This window comes from Drosophila rhopaloa, unplaced genomic scaffold (assembly GCF_018152115.1).
Source record: "Drosophila rhopaloa isolate 14029-0021.01 unplaced genomic scaffold, ASM1815211v1 contig_115, whole genome shotgun sequence".
NCBI classification, from domain to species: Eukaryota; Metazoa; Arthropoda; class Insecta; order Diptera; family Drosophilidae; genus Drosophila; species Drosophila rhopaloa.
The window spans coordinates 9,029,620-9,052,872 of NW_025334990.1; the positions used below are offsets into that span (position 1 = coordinate 9,029,620).

The 23,253-nt window shown below is 40.5% G+C and overlaps 2 protein-coding genes and 1 non-coding gene across 24 annotated transcripts in view; 1 reads left to right on the forward strand and 2 right to left on the reverse strand.

The window, feature by feature from the left end:
* LOC108050738 (heterogeneous nuclear ribonucleoprotein L-like) overlaps nucleotides 1-23,253 on the reverse strand; it is a 104,542-nt gene that overhangs the window by 18,325 nt on the left and 62,964 nt on the right. For 10 of the 22 annotated variants that reach the window (XM_017132551.2, XM_017132552.2, XM_044462059.1 and 7 more), the window contains exon 6: nucleotides 17,713-17,784. The exons of 7 other annotated variants lie outside the window; for them this stretch is intronic. In XM_017132551.2, coding sequence (XP_016988040.1) covers nucleotides 17,713-17,784 — 72 coding nt within the window. Of the gene's footprint in view, nucleotides 1-17,712; nucleotides 17,785-19,395; nucleotides 20,057-23,253 lie in introns of those variants that run through there. 5 more of the 22 variants (XM_044462061.1, XM_044462065.1, XM_017132565.2 and 2 more) reach the window with 2 other exon arrangements.
* On the forward strand, nucleotides 4,476-5,106 carry LOC108050742. Its single transcript, XM_017132573.2, has 2 exons — nucleotides 4,476-4,521; nucleotides 4,572-5,106. Exons 1-2 carry the CDS (start codon nucleotides 4,519-4,521, stop codon nucleotides 5,001-5,003), a joined length of 435 nt encoding a protein of 144 aa, XP_016988062.1. The 5' UTR covers nucleotides 4,476-4,518; the 3' UTR covers nucleotides 5,004-5,106.
* On the reverse strand, nucleotides 18,127-18,198 carry Trnae-uuc. Its single transcript has one exon. It is a non-coding gene; the product is annotated as a tRNA-Glu (tRNA).

Below are 23,253 nucleotides of genomic sequence, written 5' to 3' on the forward strand. Positions count from 1 at the left end.
ACCGCAGCACAGTTGCCGGGCGAGAAAGAAATATGGCACATGACAAAGCAAAGTTGCCGCTGCCAAAAAGCCGTGGCAGCCACGCCCTCTCTGCTCCGCCGCCCTTCCGTCCGTGTTACGGAGGAGTGGGCTCCCAGAACGCCGTGCCACGAGCCACGGAATGCGCCAGTGCCTGCGTGAGTGTGAGAGCGGAACGTGGCCATTGTGGCAAGTGCCAAAAAATGCCACACGGATGAGAAGTCAATTTTCGGGACAGGAGGAGAGGGGGAGTAAAAAATGAAGGGAGGGGTGTAACATTTGCTGCAAGCATTTGCACAGCCAAAACAAAGGCGGAAAAACTTTAACCGCAAAAGTTTTTATTTACTCGTTGCTGCCTGAAAATCCACAGCAGGTACAACTTCTTCTTTAGTGCGTGGCCAGAAAAACATCAAAGTTACATTAAGTGGCAGGAACGCTTCTAGCGCAAAAACCCTTTAATTGTATGCCAAAATAAACTCGGAACAATGGAAAATGGAATAAGAATGGCTGGCTCTTAAGGAAATAATTTTATAATATTACAGAAGGGACTGTAGAACTTACGTTACAGACAGTTAAGTTTTAATGGTTATTAGGTACTTATTAATTACAGTTCCATTAGTCGAGCCAACATTTGACGCCATAAAATAGAGTTAAGGATTCTTTGAGGTATAGAATTCATTTGACGATTATCTCTATTGCCAATAAATCTAGTTATGTACGGCCTTTGAACTATTTATTTAATTGAGGCAAACCGATTTCCACTGTCTTCTGATTTTGATTGCCCAGGAATAAATAATACGGCCCCTTGAACAATTAATACCCTTTTATGCATTTTAAGAATGCTTTTGTGATTGGACTCTGCATTCGGGGCTGGTTCCGATTGAATCAATTAAGGCCACTGTTTGGCCAATTAAAGTCGCTTCGGGTGCACTTCAATTGGACTTACTCCATCACGCTCGAGGAGTTGAGATCCCTTCAGGCAGAATCAAAATCACAAAATGGCATGCCTAATGAGGACTGAAATGCATTTCATTATGCCGGGGACGACAAGTGCATGGCTCCGAATTCCAGAGCGGCACTTTGCTTAGCCCCTCTTGACCCGATTCCCACCTCTTGGCCCAGGGCTCAAAGTGCGTTAATTGCTCTGGCACTGACAGATGGATGGAATGTCCGAGAGGTGGACAGGTGAACAGAAGTCCTGAAAACAGCGACAGGGGGTTCAGCAGAAAGCTTGGACTGAAGTGTTTTGGGTTCCGTTCCGGACACACATTTACTGAATTATGCAGGCCGGCCATATATCTTTTACGAACCATTAGGCTGCAAATCTGTAAATGTATCCGTATCTCTGGCACAGATCTCATTCGAGCCACACATTTGTGCCTCTCAATCACCGAATTCCTTTCGATTGCCAAAAATAACCCACAACAATGGCACCCTACCACACAACCGAGGCATTTTTAATGAAGTGTATCTAATATAGAAATTAATTAAACAAAACCGCAAACGACAGCAGAGCATTCGTATTTACATGGCCCGGGTGTGGATTGCAAGACATTTGCCACATGCCACCGGCCATGGTCACCCCACTGGGAGCTCAGAAAAAAAAAAAAAAAAAACAGCAAAGAGAAATATAAACAGGGGCGTGGCAGGGGGGCTGTTCATCATTGCCTTCACAGGTGACAGCACAAGTTCAACGTGTTGAGTGAAAACAGCAACTCAGCTGCTGGCGTTCCCGAGTTTTGGGGTTCATTCATTATGCTTATTAGATTTGCCTGTCTGAGGAATTTTGTGTTTTCATTCTCTATTGTTATTTTAGCACATTTATAGGATGCAAAACGCAGACAAAGCAAACAAAATCATTAGAGGCTGCGTTCAAATTTAATTACATTAAAATGTCTTGAACAATTTCGGTCTGTGTCTCTGTTATATTTCAAATTCGCTTTGCATCTTTGAAGCATTTCGTAATTACTAAATTCCAAGCTAGAAGGCAGTTGAGATATGCCGGAAGTTGCCAAAATTTGCTTCAAAGGTGCATACAAAAATGTTGTGATAAATTCATTGCATGTTTTGCTTTAAAATAAATTTGATCTAATTTAATTTGAATTATTCAAAACACTGATTACTAATTGTTTTCGCATTGTTTGGTTTGCCAATTAAACGGAATAAGACAAAGTACTTTTGTTTGACAAATTTTAAACTCTAAATTATTAAACTTGTTATCCCAGGATATTGCGTATAAAAGTAGAACTCAATCGTTTTGCGCCACTGCTCCCGCAAAAGTTTAACAACTTCCGCAGGCTGCTGGAGTGGGAACAACAAAATTTCACTTTTCCTTTTGATGTGTGACATTTATGGCCAAGGCAGTTTTAAGCCAATGCTGCAGTTTTACCTCCACAGATAACGCTAAAAGTGTGTGAAAGTTGGCAGAGAGTTTGTCATGCAATTAGAGCAACATGCGACGACATGGACAACGACGAAGACAGCTCTGGGAAACTCACGCTCCGGTTGGGAATGCGTTTTCCGTTTGCCCTGGCCCCCAGCTCAGCTGGAAAATCAAGTTTTCCCATCTCGCCGCTGGATTGGAGTGTCCATGGCCAGGAAATAAAGCAGCAAACTGGCGGCCAAAAGTGGTTTTCACCAATTGAACTCGTTTGCCGTTGTTGTCTGTAGTATCTTTTGCTGGTGGTTCGCTTCTGATGCAAGCAAATCGAACGGAATCGAACGAATTTTAACGAAATCGAAATCAAAATCACTTTCGGAATGTACGTTGCCTTGGAGCCATTGAACCAAGCTCATCAGGAGCCATTGGCCAGAGCCATTGGCCATCGCCATCGCCATCATCGTCATAGCGCAGTTATGTAAGCAACGATGGGAAACCCGTCCAGGGATTCGATGCACTGCGACGTTTATTTGTTTGTTTTCTATTCCAACAGTGCAAATAGAAATATGCGTAAGTGGGGGAAACATTGTTGCGGCGAAAGTTTTTCCTCCATCGGCTGACCACGAGCGTATATGATGGCTCTTGGCCATAAACGTTGCGCTTGTTGCCATAAAAACTGGAGCGATTGAGGCAATGGAAGTGGAAGTGGATGTGGATGTGGAAGGATGTGGCGCAAAGGAAGTAAATAATGCGTTGAAACAAAATTGGCGAAATGGGAAATGGAATATTGCGGACACAAGTGGAGCTTCAACAAGAGATGGAAATTGAATTTTCCGAGAACTCCTTGGGCAAAACCAGGAAATTCAAAACAAGAACCTGCTCTTTGCTAAACAAAACATAAATACACACTCAAAATAACTGCAATTTCTTCTCATATTAATATCATATACGATTTGAACAAATCTGCAAATAAACATACGTGCTTAATCTAATAAGCCGCGAACATAAGTCCGCCCATAAATATTCCGGCGGTCATTTGTCTGTCACTTCAAATTAATGCATTAATTGCTGAGCACAGGCTAAAATGTGAAATATGTTCCCGAAATATATATGCAGTGGGATTTTCGCGACAGATTTTAACGCGAAATAAAATCGCACAAAAAACATTGCTGTGCGCCAAGTGTCGTAAACAAAGTCAAAATATAATTCTAATTGGATTGCAAAAGTCCGCTACACTGGAAACATTCGTTTTAAAAGATAAATATTTTAATTCTAGCTCTAACAATAATTTGAAAAATAAATAATTTGATAAAAATGCAACTTATTATTTAATTTATTATCATTATATGCCATTTTTTCACTGTGCACAGCAACCAAAGCATAGATCACAGCGATTTAAGTGTCTGAATATTTTCCAGGCGCCTGAAGTAAACAAATACGCAAATAAACAAGCGTCCAGCGGGACAAACGGCGGACATTCCGATGAAGAGACCCCCCACTGCTCCTCTGACTGTTGCATAATTTGCAAATTTTATTTTCCCACACAGCATCCATATTGAACGATTTCATTGAAAACAGGCACACGTAGAAACTATCAACAATTAAGCGTCATATATAAAGCACAGGGAAATTGTAAACACTGCAAAGCGGCTAAGCGAAAAAAAAAGCATCGCACTCCATGGGGCTGAGTGGAAATTTGATTTTGGCGTCTCATTTATGAGGTAGATTCGAAACAAAATTCAACACAGTGCAGGCACACACAATCTGTTTCTATTAATCGCTTTTATTTCACATTGAATTTCTCGCGTGCCTCTGCTCTATTTGTTTGCCTTTGGTGTTGTTAATGAATAACCATTTCGGCCAACTTTCCAAGTGCGATGCAAGGTCAATGCCAGCAGATCGAAAATGTGCGAATATGAGATATTTAAATTCGGAATATTTCGCTGGAGCGAGGTGGGAAATTCACTGGTCTTATGTAACATGAAGAACAGCAAATACGCTTCATTAGCAGCATTTAAAATCCGATTTTCCGGCTGATTAGCAGCAAATTATGTTGTTAACGTTTCGAATTATTCATTTGTATACCGATCATTTAGGAGAGAACAATTAGCTTAGATAAAATGGTAAGTACTTTAGAAACTACAATTGCACTTTAACATGTTCCCTTTTTCAGAACCTCTTTTATCTGTTGTCACTCATTTTGCTTTTTGGCATTGCTATGGGTCACAAAGTGTCAAAGGGTCACAGATCTGAAATGTGTCAACCGCAATTGACCAGACAAGATCTATTCGATATAGCCATAACTTCCGGAATCAAGGTGTTGATCAGGCAGATTGAGGGGTTCAATGGCGATGTGCCGATCTCTTCGAGTCTATTGGTTCATATCACCACCATGGCCTCCAAGTATATCCTGTCCGGAAAGAGCATTAGGTTCATTCTCAGGATTCTATATGTGGCATGCAGGTTGAACAAACCGTCTAAACATGAAAAAAAGTCACGAACAGCAGTCGAAACGGCCTTCTTATGCCTGTGGGAGATGGGAGTCGAAAAGTGCTATTCATATAAAGGCAAGGAAGAAGGTGACTTTTCTATAGAGATTCCATGAAGGACGGATTTTGAGTTTTCGATACACGATGCTTCACCACAATTTGATTACCGATTTGTCCATTATAAATACAAAAAAAAGAATAAAACTTTTATTCAATCAATTTAAAATTTTTAAACAAAGTTTGATTTCCATTTGCCAATTTTTGCAAAATTAATTAAAGAATCAATCATTCTTAATACTTGAAGCCAATAATTGTTGGTATTAAAAAATTTAATACAATTTAAAAAGAAAACGCTCAGAGTTAATTAAAAATCAGAAGCTGTTTGAGATCTTTGTTTCAGGAACTCCGACTTCTACTTAAAAGCAACCTTCTTACCGAACAAAATTCAATATTTTAATTTAATTATTCTTTGCTGCATTCTATAAAAATAATCCTACTCGATTGGTTCTTGCCATGCACACTCAGCAAATTAAAAAGTGCAATGTGCTGGCAGGATTGTATTCTTTATAACCAAATGGGAACCACAAGCGTTGGATCGACAAGCTCTGTCGTTTATTAAAATCGGCAGCACATGAGAGATGGTGAAATTGTGGGAGAAGGAGGGTGAAAGGGGAACTAGTTGCACTGGAGCCTTGTCACAAACATATTTCATAAGTTTGCCGCCGCCAACGACGCAATTAAATGTCAAAGCGCTACGCTGCCATTTTGTTATTTGATTGCCCAGAGGCAGTCGAAGCAAAAGCAATAAATTCCAACTGCCTGTTGGGAGTTGCAAGTGCAACTGCATCACCTGCTACCGTTGAATTTAGTTGAAACAAATGTGTGCGAGAGGTATATAAAATACGCAGTAAAAGATACACAGACGAGTTGTGTTTGTTAGCATGCAAGCAGAACTTTGCTTAACTTTGTTAATTTACAAGCATAAGGTAACTTGGTTAATTTCGACAGAAGGCCTCTTTCCTTATTTCCATCAGGCTAACTTTAAGGACCAAATGTTGTTGGAGCGATCACCACTGCAAAACTTTAATTGCACATACGCCGCGTGGCCTGGCTAATTATGACCGAGAGCCCATGCTGTGAATTTTTGGGAATATATTCAAAAAAAGCGGCCCTGTGGCATCACATAAATCAAGCATACGCCATGCTGTACCTGCCAAGGCATTGATTTATGCTCGCCCAGATATTTTCGCACAATTTTTAAGTAACTTTTATTATGACAAACACGATGGCATCTGACGCCTTGCTTCATTCCTGATTTTTCCCCACCAACGAAGCTCATCCTGGCTCGATTCCTTAACATTTGGCAGCACATCGGGGGAGCGTTTGATAAATGGCAGCCTATTAAGCGAGCACTTAATGGTGCATAACGTGTGATATATTGACAGCCAGCAGTGTGCCTGGCATGTAACCGAAGCTGGCTAAGAAATGGGTCAATTAATAGCCAACTGACTGGGCCTAACATCCCTGCTCAATTTTATTTAGCTGACTAAACAAAAACTCCCCTAGCCTAAGCCATTGTAAATTCACCAAACAATAAACGCACTCGCTCAAAATCTCATTATGTTAAGTAAAAGAAAGCTTGTGTGTTTCGAGAAAACAAAGAAGGAAAATTATTACCACTTTTGCTGGGCTTGCAGCAAATTGAATTGATTTTAATCTCCATCTTTATACACACAGGACGATTCCCTTGTTCCAATAAAATTTGCATTTAAAATCGCTTTTCAAAAAACTTACACAGGAGTCGTGTGTATATGGTGTGTGTATGGTATGTGTGTGTCTGTTTCCTCTGTGAATTAAATTCGGGCCCAATAAAAAAAGTTAAAAGAGAGCGAGGAGGAAAAAATTTGCAAACACTCGGCCAACTTTTATGCGTGTGCCGGATACGATAAGAGCCACAAGGCGATGCCAAAACAGATACAGATACAGAAACGAAGTGATGGTGGGATGTGTGTGTGTGTGCCCACACAATCTGCCCGCTCGCAAATAAACTTAAAAGACATATGAAAATCAGTTTTTGAATATTGGCGAAGAGCAAACAGGCAGACTGTTGCTGCCCGTGCGTATACGTATCCTTCGCTCCCACTCCTGCTGGAACAGCACTTTGTCCTGGCACACAGCCAAACGGAAGGGGCGTAGATTGGAGAAAGGTGGGTGGAATACCTCCCCCTCAAGCATAGCATTAGGGTAAATGTATGCAGAAGTATGTAGGAGGTAGTAGGAGGTTCGCATATCTCTGTAAGCCTGCATGCAGCCAGCGGCAAATGTAGTACGAGAAATTTAGATTTTTGGGTCATTACTTTGCAAAAGAAAATTCGGAGGCAGAGCCGTGTAATGCCCCTCCATTCAGCAGGTTATGGCTGTACACATTTCTTAGCTATCGATTGAAAAGTCAGACCTCATTCGCTTGTTAAATGTTTGCTAATACCGCACTGCATTTATGCTGATGCTGTTGAACCGTTCATTGGATCAAATGCTCTCGGAACACAATTATCGCATCAACACCACAGAAAGCCGCATAATGCCCACGCAACGCGGCGAAATGCATTTTCAAAATCATGTTAGTTCACAGCCCAAATGCTGAAAGGCTATAATGCAGAAGAATAGGCTAAAAGCACACACATGTACGTTTGCCAATGCAAATTGCGCGTGGCCAAATTGTAATGAACAAACGCGAAAATACCTAACGAGTTGCGCGAAAAATTGGAAAAGAAAGAAATGTAAAGGGAACCCCTGCAGTTGAACCAAATTTTTGTTCATTCATCAGACTAAATGTTCACTTCATCAATCGCAGTACATTTTCGTTTCCCTTGGCAATCCCTGATTGCCACTAGAAATTTATGATCGAACTTTCCTTATCAATGGAACTATTAAAATCGGATTAAATACCAAACTGAAGTACTTTTAGAAGATTATTTCCAGGCCTGTCGAAACGATTAAATTACTACCTCACAATCTCTAATTATGTTTACATTTAACTTGACAGTCAAGTAGTAACCTAATCATTAGCTTAATTGAATTAAGTAAATTTATTATAAAAGGGTTAAATTAAAATTTGAACTTTATTTAGTTGTTAGGCAAGCAAATTTACTGGAAATTTCCCTCTAACCAAACTAGTTTCGAAGAAAATAAGATTTTCAACAATTCCGAAACTCGGGCCATCAATTAAAAAACCTTTTTGCCAAAATTAGCGCACTCAATTAATTTGGAAACGCTTTTCCCTCCACCAAGGGCAAATATCCTAGTGGAGACAAGTTGCTGCTGCCACGCCCCCACTACACCTTTTGCCGCCCACAGACGTGCCCGTGCTCAAACACACACACAAACCCAAAACTATACACCTTGACAGTGAGTGAAATTTCAATTAATCAAGCGGCGGAAAGGATCCCTCTGGACGGGTTAACCCGTGTCTACACAGCAACCGGAATCGACCCAGAAAGCAATGTAGATGAGGAGGCGGTGGATTCCACGAAATTTCCACCTAGAAAATAGAGGGAGAGGAAAGCACACATTTCCCTTCACCTTTCGCTCTCCCTCTTGCAGGTGGTGATTAGTCATTATTTATTTTAAAATCAATTAGGTTGCCTTGACGTGAGAGTGCAGGTTGGAAATAATGGGTCAGGGGCTGGTGGGTGGATGGGAGGAGCCATAAAAGTTCACGTCTCATTGGCAGGCAAAAACATTTTTGCACATAACTTTTGGTTTTCGGGTTTTTGTGCTGAGTAATTTGGCAAATATTTGACATTTGTTTTTGTTCGATTGGTTGGCAAATTTAGCAATTTTACCCAAAATTGATTTCTCAACCATTTGAAATCCCGTTTTTTTTTTTTTGCTTTTTTTTTTTATTTATTCATAGGCAATAACAATAAACTTCAGAAAATATTCCTTACATATCTCGAGCACTAATTGGCAATTAGTTTGCCCGCAGAAAACCACAATCGGCATGCTTGAAATTTTGAATTGGTAAAGTTATGGAAACTTCAGACCCATGCAAAACTAATTAACTTTTGAAATGCATTGAATATGCTGTGACACCTGACAAATATTTGATTCGAGAATTATTGCCATCTGGTGAGCTGCCTCGCCCAACGATGACTGTGTAATTGAACGAATGAGGAAATGAATTCTGCATAGTTGATAATCTGCCAAATGCAGATCCAACGAGAGTCAATGTCAGTGCTCACAGATTGCTAGCCAAATGAGTAGGAATGTAAGGCAGGAAATTAAATTTACAAGAAATTGCACAAAGTCTACAGGGGGGTTATAAATTGTGTATAAACTGTTGCATATCCATCAGCCAGGATATAGACTGGTATTGTTGCACGGGATTAAGTGATGGGAAATTCTTAAGCGGAGCTGTCAACGTTTACAGATTGGTTTTTCGTTCAGCTGGCTTTAGCAAAACACAATGACAAATCTGCGTAAGTCCCGCCTAACAATGGAGAAGCATAATTTAATTTAAATTAGTTTTCTTCTGCTCATTTCCACATCTTTTATTAAACTACTAATAAATATTTGTAGACTATAAATAGAATATTTAATTTCTAAGCAGACTTATGGCCAAAGTTAAATCCACGACGCTCAAAGTCCCTCAAGCTATTTAAGCTTGTGAAGTGCTGCAGCAATTGCAAAAATAAAACATATCACACAGGCGACATGTGGTCCTCCTCACATGTTGTCCTTTTTTGCGACCCAGGGCAAAAGCTTATGAAATTAATCAAACAATGCAAACGGATGGATGGGCGGAGGAGCAGCTAAGGACTCATGTGGCAGCAGAACATGCATAAATCAGAGCCAGTTTTCCCTGGGAAATAGTTGTGTGTTGAAACAACGTCCCCAGAGATTTTATAGTGAGCTGGCCAAAAAGTCAAAAGCTCGCTCGAGGGTTGCCTTCTGCGTTCTGCGTTCCGCACAATTCCCATTCATCAGAGCCTCTTAGTTCAGAGTTGCCAGCTTGCCGGGCCATATAATAACGCTCTAATTTGCATGTGCAGCTGCAGCTGCAGCAGGATGATCAAATGAAAAATTTCAACGCATGTCACATGTGCCACGCCCCCCATGACGTCCAGCAAATGGAGCTTGGCAAATATTATATTTTAACGAAATTTCATTTAAAACGAAATTTATTCAGGTCCACAGTCGGTGGTTAGTGGTGCAGCCGCCGCCCAAGGTTGCCCTCCATTAGGAGCACATTTTCCATTACATGCCATGGAAAAGTTTAATTGAATAAGTTTCCTTCTTTTTTTTTTTGTTTTTTAGCCAGCTTGTCAGATGTTGGCCAAGGGAGGTAGTTGGTTATTTCCTCCCCATCGCTGCAATTAACTTGAGTAGTGCATAATTCAGGCGGCCGACCTCCTAAGATGTTTTTCTCGCGGCATCCCCGTGTCAGTTGCCATTTCTGTTTTCCCCCCTCGGGCAGTTTTTCCTACGATTGCCACAGCTCTAAGGCATTTTGCTAATTCAATTTCCCGGCCATCAGCGACGTTTGCCATTCGCATTCGCATTCGCGGTTCGCATTCATTGTGTTCGGGACAAGTTGGCTTGTCTTTTGTTACAGTTACAATTTCCCAACGTCAACAGTTAACAACCGTTTGCATATTGCGCAACTGTAGCAACAAAGTAGCCGCAGGGCCAGCAAAAGCCCGACTCTTCCGACCACTAAAATTGTCGCTGGCTGCGCTAAAATTAAATGCTTAGTTGGACGACAACCGCCGATGACAGTTGCACAATGTCCGCCGTCAGCCCTTTGTTTCCATGCATGTAATCTGTCCCCAGTGCGAATGTGCCGCTGACTGAGTGGCTGGGGATGCGGCACCGCCAATTTACGTTGCATGCAACTTTGAGCGCTGACAACCGGTTCAAGGTCCAACTAACTCGAGACTCTTGACATGTGATATTGGCCCCTCGCTTAAGATTTTCCCCTCAGTGCAGCCCAATGGGCTGGCATATGAACATTTCCACGAGGGTGAACTAAATTAATCTCATTTGTTTCCTCAAATTATCACGCATACGCAGCGTTGCCTGAGCTTTAATAATAAATTTACAAGAGATTGACTTTTGTTGATGCTTATAAAGTTTGGTCGCTATTCTATCCTAGTTTTCCTGTATCCTAGTCTTAGTTTAATACATTTAAATGAAAAATAACGAAGTCTTAAGAAAAATAATAGTTTAAATTCCTTTAATATATATTAACATTTTTATTATATTAGCTAAATATATTTCAGATCTACAAAAAAGAGTAACTATCCCTATATACAATTTTAACTAGCTATAACTGTCTCTGAAACATAAGACCCATACACATTAAATCCTAACCATGAACACTTTTAATTAGCCAAATGACCGAAATCCATCAAGGGGATTACATTCAGAAACTAATGCTTCATATATAGATAGTTTTCTAAAGTGGAACTTCTCTTTTACCCGATATTCAATTTTCCAACTGCTATCTTCCCACTTAGAGTCCGTTAGCTCATCCGGCCGAACGATGAATTCATCTCTTATTGTCCTGCTCTCCATCGCAATCAACATTTCGAGGAGGCTTTCCCGAAAGCTACACTCAATTACGCACAATGACGATGACGAGATGCCAACGATGATGGCCAAATTGCTGGCAATATTTTCCCACCAACTGACTGGGATGACAACAGTGAAACAATCGGAAAATGTCAGGCCCCCAAAATGGCCAATGGCTTGTCAGATTCAGATTCGGATCGTAGGGAGAGGGAGCGGCTGCAAGTGCCAAAATTCGCCAATTATCGATGCTCGTAGGGACGGAAGGCAAAGTGCAGCAGCAGCAGGGAGCTTCAACAAAAGCCACTCGCACTCGATGGGACATCAGAGCCGACAGAAGCCAGAAAATAATAAAGCAAAATTATTATCTGGCCAGAAATGTTTCAATAACAGGCGGCAGGGCCCCAGAAAGACAGCCTGAGATGGCGAAGATAACTATGGGGCGGGGATTGGGTTAGGGGTAAATGTTTGGCTTCCTCAATTTGCGGCAGACTGTTGCCAATATTTCGCAATAAAACACCCACCACCGGGCGCCACCGACAGAGACAAAAAAAAAGGTACACGAGATGATGTGTTGATGGCAGTAGATGCGATTGGAGTACCCCGGCATATACAAGTCGGCGCAGCATAACAATTGAAAAACACTCAGCAACTGAAATCGAGCTCAAGTAAGTAACTTTCCGTCGCAATTCCGCCTGCAGCAGATGCTGCCCATCTTGGCTGACGACGAGGAGTGGGCGTTATGGTTTCTTCACCTAGTTTTTCTGCTCCTCGCTTTTTTCGCTGATAACTTTCAAATGCAATGCCGCAGGCTGTTATGGCATGGCAATAATGCAAAACACAACTGCGGGTGGTCTCCGCCTGGGGAGGCAACAAATTCTGACGTTCAATTTCTCATAAAAGTTTCCCCGTGGCAGCTGAAGCAACACCAAGGAACAACAGGATCCGCAGGACAATCTGACGGGGAAGCTGATGGAGAAGCAAAATATATGACACACAATTCAAACTTGGGAATTGCATTGCATGTTGCTGAATTTTTTGATAAAAAGCTCAAATTGTGGGCGGAATTGATGATGATGCCATCAGTTGGGAGATGCTCTAGCTTTTCAAGAGGCAGAAATTCCCAGTTCCGATTCTGAAGCACAGACAGTAAGAACATTGCTGATTCTGAAGTACATAGGGTACACTGCCAAAAAATTACTATCTACAACGGCAAGTACATTTACAAGCAAAAACCATGCCATAAAATACTACACAATCTTACTGGCAGTGATAAAAAGTGAAGTTATTTAAAAGCAATTACCTATAAAATAGCACCACTTTTTAAAATATAATTAAGGCAAAGTTTCTTAAGTTATTTTTATAACTTTTTTGTTATCTGTAAGCCCATATACAAAGACTACTCTGAAGAGCACTTGCATTAAAATTAAAAACACTTCCTACCACGCCGGAAACAGCAGTAAAGCGAGCCGCAATGGCGGACCAAGCTGCTGTAGTCACGCTCCCATTTACAGTTGTTCCAGCCAACCGCTCGAGGCAACGCACAACTTCCGGCCGGGATGTTGGCCATTTTGTTTTTACAGGCGGGTGTTCGTTGTTGTTGTCGTCGTCGTGGCGAATGGATTTGCGGCCCAGTTGAGTCTCCTTGGGGCCGACGGCTTTCACGCATTTCACACGCCACCCAGGGGATCAGCTCTGACTGACTGAGGACCGCTCCTGGGACCTGCAGGCTTAGAGGTGTGAACGATTGCCCAGAATCAGTGATTCACGTCCCCACGCACATGAATGACAAAGGCCACGCCGAGCCCATAAATATGTTAATCATAATGAATTGCAATTGAAATTGCACTGGGATAAGTCCCGGGGATCATTTCTCTTGCTTAGCATACTTTTTGGGGCTTCTCTGGACTGTGGCAGGCTAATTAACAAAACGGCTTTGGCAACTTTTCAGTTAATGCATACTGCAGAGTTGGCTTCCTTAATGCGCTTTAACTTTAGGGCCAAACAACAAAAATGTTAATTTTAATTAACCTCACTGCCAACTGCCATGTGACGAACAAACCGCAGGGAAAAATTATACAAAAGAGAAGTGCAGACACAAAATTAAATAAATAGAAGGAAAGCGAGGAGGAGAAAAAACGCGACGAGCACATCAGATTAAAAAGTAAACTTTTTAATAAAAATCATTTTAGCATTTCATTTGCCTTCCGAAAATGAAGAACCCGAAAAACTTTGTGGTAAAATTAAAAATACTTATTTATGCAGCAGCAAGAACAACACAAGTGGCAGCATAAAATAAAAATAAAATAACGAACAGAAAAGGGAAAATGTTGTTTCACAGCAAATAATGAAAAGCGCTCATTGTGGTTAAAAAATAAAATGTGGATGGCGGAATGGAGAAAAGGCCAAAGAGCTGCGAATGCAACCGAGAAAGATAATACATAGAAATTTATTTGTATTATATAACAGGGGGTAGAGCGAAAACAAAGGCAGCAACCAATTTGCATACTGGTAGTGGGTCGGGGGAAACTTAACAAAAATTGTTCGAGGAAAATAAAAACTTGGCCCGGCCTAAACAAAGCCCTGCAAAGTTGCCTTAAAGATTTCGGGCCAGCGAATATTGTTTCCTTTATTTCCCAGCCTTACATTTTATTACTTCTGTTGTGCCTGGTAAATCACCACTAAAAGTGAGTCCAATTCCGAGTCCGAGTAAGTGAAAGAAACGGATTCACTGCAAATTAAACACGAAATTGAATTCTGCTCATCATAATTTCCCCAAGGATGCTTATTAGGCTGCCAAAGAAAGCCGGCTACTGGGAAAGCCCCAAAGAATTCCCTTCACATCCCGCTCGTCCGCCTTTGAATGTCGGAATTCTTACTCGGCGTTGTCATAAGTGCAACTGAGCAACTGGGGTTGCTGTTATTTTCTGATTAGGCCAGGGAAGGGAAAGTCAGCTAAATGGACTCACACACATACATAATCCAAAGGGAAATTGACAAAGGGAAAACAACGAACGGAAAACTGATCAACTATGCATAAACTCATCTGGCAGGTCGGCGGAAAAGATGAGGTGAGCTGGGGGATTCAAAATAAAGAGGGAAACTCGAACAGATAAATATATGTCAAAAGCAACACATTTTCATTCCGTTCTCTAGAGCTAAAAAACGGGCGATAAAACACTTAGTCAATTAATATTTATTTTTAATAGGCTCTTTTCAATATACCTTCCTTCAATAAATACCTTATATAACAATAATAATAGCCTTGTATAATATTACTAGTATGAAACAGGTTTATTTGCCAGCTCCACCTTTGAACTCGTAAATTAACTCAGCAAAGAACAAATCATCTAATAGCAAAAGGCAACAAATGGTCCAATCATGGGGAAATATTTGCCAACACGGAACATATTTAGCTCGGCTCTTAACCACATATATTTAGCCCCGAGCATGCCAAAAACCACGAGTAAACATGCAACCAACCAAAAAGAAATGTGAGGGGAGAAAGCAAACAGAAAAATAAATAAAATAAAAAACATTGCACAACAAACTCCGAATGAATCCATTACACTTTGAACTCTCCCTTGCTGCGCGCCCTTTCAAATCAATTGAATTTCGACTTTTTGCCTGGAAGCAAACTAAAACTTTATCCCAACAAGACAAGGGGGGCCGAGGGGGGATGAGTACACAATGCCAAATGCCGTGGCCATGGCCAATTATCAAACAAATAGCATGGATAAGAAAATTTGCTTGCAAAAGTTTTCCAGTTTTGTGAAAATTGAGGGTGTGTGGGTCAAAGGCTACCGCTTACTATCGAAAATCAACGGAATAACTCCCAAGGAAACACAACAAAGAGGAGCAGCAGTGGCCAAAAGTTTTCTCAACTCCCCACAGTATTTGCTATAAAGAAACTTCGCATATAGGGGTTTGGGATGGATGGGCTGTGGGGCATAAGCACTTTGAGATAGGAATGGAGCCACAGCAAACCCCCAAGCCTCTAATTGAAACCTAGGCAACGACGAGAACTTAAACTTTTTGCGTAAAATGCAATTAAAAGCAGCAGCCAAGCATCAGTTAGAGACGGATTTTTACTTAATCTTCTGCATCAGTTTGTCCCCAAATCCCAAAACCATGCCACACTCTCTCGAAACGAAGGGAAACATCTTAGCAGCAGGGCCAAGTTCCAGCAGCAATTGTTGTTTGCGTTGGAAACTTTGAGTTCGGCCTAATGCAGAGGCAGGCCAATTCGAAATGTTATTTACGCACAACAAATTAGAACATCCAAGCTAGGCTGGTTGTAGATTTTGTCTGGCAAAAATTATAAACGAGCCGGCATATCCGCAGGGCAGGTTACATAAGTTTTGATAACCAGCAGCAGGGGAGATGAGGCGGCTGTGGCAGGGATTTTTAGTTTATAGTTTGCGGCTTTTAGATAATGCAAAAGTTGTAACTAGGTGCGGCCCTGAGGCGTCGAGTTTCCTTTAGCCACTCTCTGTGCTGAAAAACTTTCCAAACGATCGATAAGCAACAAAGTATGCGTTCAAATTAAGCCAACGACTGCTATTCAGGCTGAAGAGCCTTAATTAAGGGATTAGTTTCGCCGTTTGGAATCCTTTCCCCTTGATTTGCGGCCAGGCCACATTTATCATTATTTTGCCAAGCAAAAGCAACTCTCCGACCCAATTCTCTTGGCTTTCGGTCGAAATTTCACACTTCGATACTCGCAATTGAAATAGAAATGCTAGGGGAATGCTCGAAAATGCTATAAAAAATCAATTAATTTTGCACTTCGCACGCACACGAGCAAAGAACGCTGGCAGCCAAATCGATTTGGGGGAAGTGGAGAAGTAGAAGCAAGTGTTGATGGTCTTGGCAGGCCACAAAGTCGACAACGAAATGAAGACACATGTTCGTACAATAATATTGAACCGCCACCACCACCCACAAGCTTCCACTTTGTACAGCTTTCATTTCCTTTTGCAGTTCTGTGTGTGTTGGTGACACAATTTTTTCCCCAGGATGCTGACTTCCGCTTAGGACCATCGAGTCACGTTTTAGGGCCCAAACAAGTCTGGCATTCGATTATTTGTTGACTCAAAAGTTTTCCTCGCCCATTTGTCTTAATAGAATTCTCAAGCGAACGAAATTGGGTCGAGTGTTTGTCGCTCTCATAACCGAGTTAATTAGGATTACACTCTTCGCTTTGGTTCTTAATTTTGCATTTAATTGCGCATATGTCGCCTGGAAAATGGTTATGATTGCATTAGAAGCCTGCAATTAGAAAAATTTCCAACCAGGTGTGTATGAGTGTGTTAGTGTGTCTCTGTTAATTGGGTTTTACCTGAGTGAAGAAACTAAGCTGCCATAAGATCCCAACATAAGTGGCCAACATGTATAAGGAAAAACAATAAAAAATGCATATATTTCAACACAACCAAACAATCAACAATCACACGCACCATATAGTTTGTTTTTATACCCTTGCAGAGGGTATTATAATTTCAGTCAAAAGTTTGCAACGCAGTGAAGGAGACATTTCCGACCCTATAAAGTATATATATTCTTGATCAGCGTCACCAGGAGAGTCGATCTAGCCATGTCCGTCTGTCCGTCCGTCTGTCCGTCTGTCCGTCCGTCTGTCCGTCTGTCCGTCTGTCCGTCCGTCCGTTTCTACGCAAACTAGTCCCTCAGTTTTAAAGCTATCTGCTTGAAACTTTCCCAAAAGTTGTCTTTCTATTGCAGGTAGTATATAAGTCGGAACGGGCCGGATCGGGCCACTATATCATATAGCTGCCATATAACTGAACGATCGGAAATGCCATAACTTTGGTGTTTTTAAAGTTAGGAAGTTGGGACTTTTTATGGGTTTTATTTTTGGCCAATCAATCCGACCTACCAAATTTCATAAGGATCGCCCGACAATATCCTATAGCTGCCATATAACTGAACGATTGGAAATGCCATAACTTTGGTGTTTTTAAAGTTAGGAAGTTGGGACTTTTTATGAGTATTAAGAATACACCATATGAATAATTTTGAAGAATATAATTTACAGAATATTCTGCAAGGGTATATCAACTTCGGCTCCGTCCGAAGCTAGCTTTCTTTCTTGTTTTTGTTTGACATTAAGGAACGAAAATTAATAAGAGGGTTGACAGTGGTGGGATGATATTTTTTTGTTCGGGGGTCACAACAGGGGGAACAACATTCGTCAGCTAAACAGAAACTACAAGTGAATAGGCGCCTTCTACTCACTGTAGGGCTGAGGTCGTGTACCGTATAGAGGCTCCTGTAGTAATGGCGAGCGGCCATTTCCAATCTCCTTAACTGAAATGAGATAAGAGCAAATGGCAAACAGTTTGCGCGTGATAAATGTTTCCACAAATTTGTTGAATTTCTGTTTGGTTTGGTTTTGGTTGCTTTTTGTTGATGTTGTTGATTGGTTGGTTGTTTGGCATTTGTTGTTGTTGTGATGTGTGTATCTGTGGCGTAGCTTCTTCATTTTCTGTATTGCCATTTATTTCCATTTTTTTTCTTTTGGAATTCTACTAAAAGCTAACTAGAAAAAAAAACACGCATGTGCGTGAGTGTGTTTGATATCCGGTTAACCTCTCTAAGAAATGCAAAAGAAAAAATAAAACAAACCAGAAAAAAAGGTTGCAAAAAGTTTTCCCATACCGGGAATCGAACCCGGGCCTTCTGGGTGAAAGCCAGATATCCTAGCCACTAGACCATATGGGAGCCACAAGAGCGCAGCTCTCATTGCCATAGTTTCTTTCACTCGGTTCTTAACATCACGGCACAGAGCAGAGAAAACCCAGAAGAGTCATCAGAATGTTCATAAATAACTTTCACGCTATGTTTTGGGGTTATTCAGCTGCTACCGCGTTATTCATTGCCTTGCATGCCAATGAATCAGTATTTATATAATATAGTAGAGCGCAAAAAAAAGCAATTCCAAAGAGAGCAACGTTGGGGCAGGTCAGTCAAACAAGCTATCACGAATAAAACAAAGAAATAAAATTCAAAAAAACTCACGCCAGCAGCGAGCTTATATAATAAATACATTTAAAGTGGATTAATTTATGACAACCCCAAACAATTTTAGCGAAATGAAATGGTCATCGATGAGCCATACGTCACAGACCAAGATAAAAGGCGACAGACCCATAAATCAAGCGCTTTCTAAGCAAGATTATCGGAAATTGGATATTAAACATAGGATGAAGAACGCATTCTAGAAAATCCATCAAATAGCCACTCGAACAGCATTATACAGCGAATTTGGTTGTTCACACGCTCTCCGGACAAGTTTCAGGGCCAACTTCTAGTGCCCGGCCTGGCCAAAAAGCAGCAATAGCACAATGGTGACCCCAATAACTGCATACACCACCTCTAATGGTCCAACGAGTTGTTCAGAACCTGTTTAATTTATTTATTTGTTTTCGTTTGCCCCACTATTTCGCCAAAATGTTTAACCAGCGCAATGCAATTAATTTTTATGTACAGCATTTTGCGTTTGTTTTATTGACTTTTTATGGTTAAATGGACTAATGATTTACATCGATTTGCAGGGTGGAGAAGTTTTTTTTACGGCCTTGGAAAATGAAATCAAGTTGATGCTAGAAAAATGTTCTCGACCAGTTTATTTGTATGCCCAAAATCCATCTATCTAACACAAAAGTATTCGATTTAATTAATTGCCAGTTTTCTGTTCTTAAGAGTTACATTTGTTTCTAGGGTGTAGTTCTTATGAATTAGACATAATTTCGACCGTAAATAACGTAGGGTTATAAACCTAGCTGAAAGTTTCTTAAGTCGTGCTGGGCTGGGACATTTAACAATTGTTTGGGGGCTAGATCTGTCATTGCACTTAAAAACTATGAAATGATTTGTAGTTAGACATAGAGTTAGATTAGAGTGCTTCAACTGACTCACCTCCGGCACAGTCGCTGTGTAGTCGATGCCTTTCATCTCCATACCACCTCTGACACCGGCCGGGCCCAAAAAAAACGGGGTTTCGGTGCCCGGCGGAGGGAACTACATACATGAGATACGATAGTACCGATACCGAACGCGATAGCGATATCGACCGACTAATACCACCAGCGTACATACAACTCTCTCTACATGCCCCGAAATCAGTGGCGATAATAATACGAATATGGTATATTCTACGGCTGACATAGCTTTGAACAGATCCCAATGGTAAATGTTTACCTAGTCGGTTTTTTTTTTGTTATAATACTTGAATTCTTTTTTTTTTTTTGTTTAGGTTCCGTCAATAAAATTTTAAATTAAATAAACTTCAAATTCGAATTGAAAGCTGTGGTTCATGGTATGATAAATAGAACAAAAAGTATATGTATATATTATACATGAGATCCAACAAGCAGTTCTATATTTGGTTCGCATTCAGGACCTTTTTCTCGGGTTTTATCGCGATTCGTCGGATTATCTTCGGTCAACACATCAGGCACAGCAACAACCACAATTGGCAACATACTCGCTCAAATGTATATCTCCGGGTATTCCGATATCGGTTTCAGTTTTATGCAACAAAATTCAAAAACTTTTGCAACTTGGGCCGCCATTCAGGGCGGCACTCAAACAACATTTCAAGGATCTGTTCAAGTACGACTTTGCTTTATAACGACTACTAATTGCTGGGGTTGTAATGGCAGTTGTTGTACTAGTAGCATTAGCAGTAATAGTAGTGCCGGTAGTATCTTTGATGGAGGTATCTCAACTCTGGAGCTTCTGGGCTCCATTTTCGTGGCGGCGCAGCGTTGCTCCATTTCCATTTCTTGCCGCCTCCTTATCCGTTGTATCCGCTTTTCCGCCGAATTTTCCCACTTTTCCGCTCGCTCCTTGGCTGCATCATCAAGTGCAACAACAACAGTGCCTTGCATCTCTCCTGCACACAGACAAACACAAGCGAGATAGAGATAGATAGTAGATAGTGTTGATTGTGATTTATTTTGATTTTTGATAGTGAGAGAGAGACAGTGAGAATTCTTGCAAAATTTTTAGTTTGTTTCTGCAAGTTTCGTTTTTGTTGTGATGCTTGGTCCTGCCCAAAGAGTTATTTTTAAATACATATATCTATACTTTATTTTTATATATATTTCTTTTTTTTTTTTGCTTTTTCGTGGTTTTTGAATTTTAGTTTTATTTTTATTTGATCTGGTTGTATAGATTGCATAAAATTGAATGGTATTTCAAAATAATTTGAACTTTTCTTGAATTTGGTGCATTCTTGCTTAGATTTTAGATATTTTTTTGTTGGTTGCATTCTGTTGTTGTTGTAGCTGTTGTTGTTGTAGTTATAGTTATATAAAGTAGTAGTAGGTTGTTTTTCTGTAGATGTTCTGGTTGTTTTTACTTGGGGTAGAATATATATATTTATCTATATAGATTCGTTTCTGATCTGGCACTTATTTACGCACACAGAGACGCACACATACACAACAAAAATTGGGTTAGTAAGGTTGCAAGGAGTTATCGAAAGACAAAAAGAGAATCGGGCTCTTTTTGTCTTTCGATTGATTCTGGCATTAACCTCTGGTTACTTAGCTGGGGGTTAGCTAGTTAGATTAGTTTGGATAGCTTGGCAGGCAAGGCAGGCAGGTGGGTGGCTGGTGGGCGGAAGTAGTAGATGGTAATAATAGTAGTAGTTGGGACCGACGCAGTGGTTTCTAGGTATGCTACTCATACGATTCTAAGCTTTATCCGTGTGGTGGTGAGATGGTGGTTGTTATTGTTAATCAAAACTGTTGTGAAATAAAAACAAATCATTAAAAATGGTTCAAAAAAAAAATGCAGACAAAATCAAAAATTAATATTAGTCATTGTTTGCTGTTAGTGGTGAGTTAGTTGATTCTTCTCCGACCAAGTTTTCCATTTCTTCCGCTCAATATCTTTGATTCTTCGGTACAGAGTGCAAGAGAGAAGCTTGTTGTTTATGGTTAATTATGTTTGCGTTTTGTTGATTTAGTCTTTGCATATCGATGTTTGTAGTTTCATATTGTCTTGTATTTATTTTGCATTATTTTGATTATGCTTACTTCGTTTACTTGTTACAATAGATATTCGAGAAAACTCGGGATCAAAACTCTCTTTTGTTCTTTTTTCTTGCTTGATGTGGCTGTTGTTGTAGTTGTGTGGTGATTTGTTGTCTTATAATACACAATGTTTTGTGGGTTTGTTGTTTTTTTTTTTTTGTTGGGTGGGATTCGTTGACATAATTTACAAGTGTGGTTCATAGTTGATTTTAGTAGTTTTAGCAATAAACGGTTCTTGTTGGGTTAATTGTTTCATTGGCTGTTTTCTTGATTTAGTTTTAGTAAGACGCATTGATGTGTTGTTGTTGTTGTTTTTGTTGTAGTGTTGCATTCTTATTGCTGGTGTGGTTGTTGCTGCTGGTATCTTGATAAATGGTTGCGATTGGTGTCGACAGGATAAAATTGATCTGATCTGAACTGAGAACTAAATCTTGCTTTTTGGATTTCACTTTTATTCACTGGCACATTACATTTTATATCATAAAAAAAAACATACAAGAAAAGCTAAAGAGCTCGCAAGAGCCTATTTTATAGATTTTAATACTTCCCCTTGGGTTGTCAAAGATATGTTGTTCAGGTAGTTGTATTCGTATGTTACGCTAAGCTACGCTTAAGCTAAGAGATATTATATATGTAGTATATATGTCTAGACCGCCAACGAGCCGTGTATATTCGTATGCTAGTAGAGTATGTGATATATATGGATGAGACCGTGCTGTTATAATGTCTTAGGTTAGTGTGGGGCGAGAACTCAAAAGATCGGGAAAAAATTGATCAGTTTAAAAACGAGCGATTGCATTAAAAATATTTTCTTATAATTAGCCACAGCAGTCAAAATAGAGACTCAACCAAAAGCACCCAAAGACCATTCATCCCATTGGGCAATGGACACTATAAATGGGTGGTTTAGGCAAAAAGTTGGTCGTTTCCATTATGTGGGCAGCAATAAAAGCCATTTTAATTGGTTCTAAATGAGTGAGGTCCACGCAATTGCGCAGACAAGATATAATACCACACATAAATGTGGGGGAACTTGTGGGCCAGGAAGGGTTCCTGCAAATAAAAGTCCATATCAGATTGGGGGCACAAAGGCCAAATTATTCACACTGATTACATGAAGTCTTCGCTCGGTTTGGCATAAAATAAACCATGCTGGAGAAGTAAACCGTTATAATTACGATGTATTAGATGGGCGGAGCGAATGACAAGCAGCTACCAAAACGCCCAACCACCCACTGAAACACATACGACACACATATCTGAATACTATATCGCAAGCACATTTGCAGGCAGCATATGGAGGGCACTAAAAACAAATTGGGGGTCCAAAATAGCACGGGGCTCTAGATAAAACGAAAATAATCAGCAGGCAGTCAGGCCGAAGGACTCGCAAACAGACACTTGCAGAAATTGTAGTGTCATAAAAATAAATAACCCAAAGGCAGCGGCAGCAAACGAGGGATGAGGCGATTGAGGGGGGGCCATGTTGATTTAGGATAAAGTAAGCAACAAAACCGAGTGTTCTTCGATAGCAATTTAAATAAATAAGAACGAGCCTTCGAATATCTATCTAGCCATAATTGAAATCACTGGGAAACCGGGTTGCCAACGTGATTTGCATGCGTGTTAGTGCGAGTGTGTATGAATAATTTATGCGCATTTAATTCGATTGTTGTGGCAGAATCACAAGAGAAAGGAAGCGGTGGCGGGGGAAGAGGTGTCACCTGCCTGG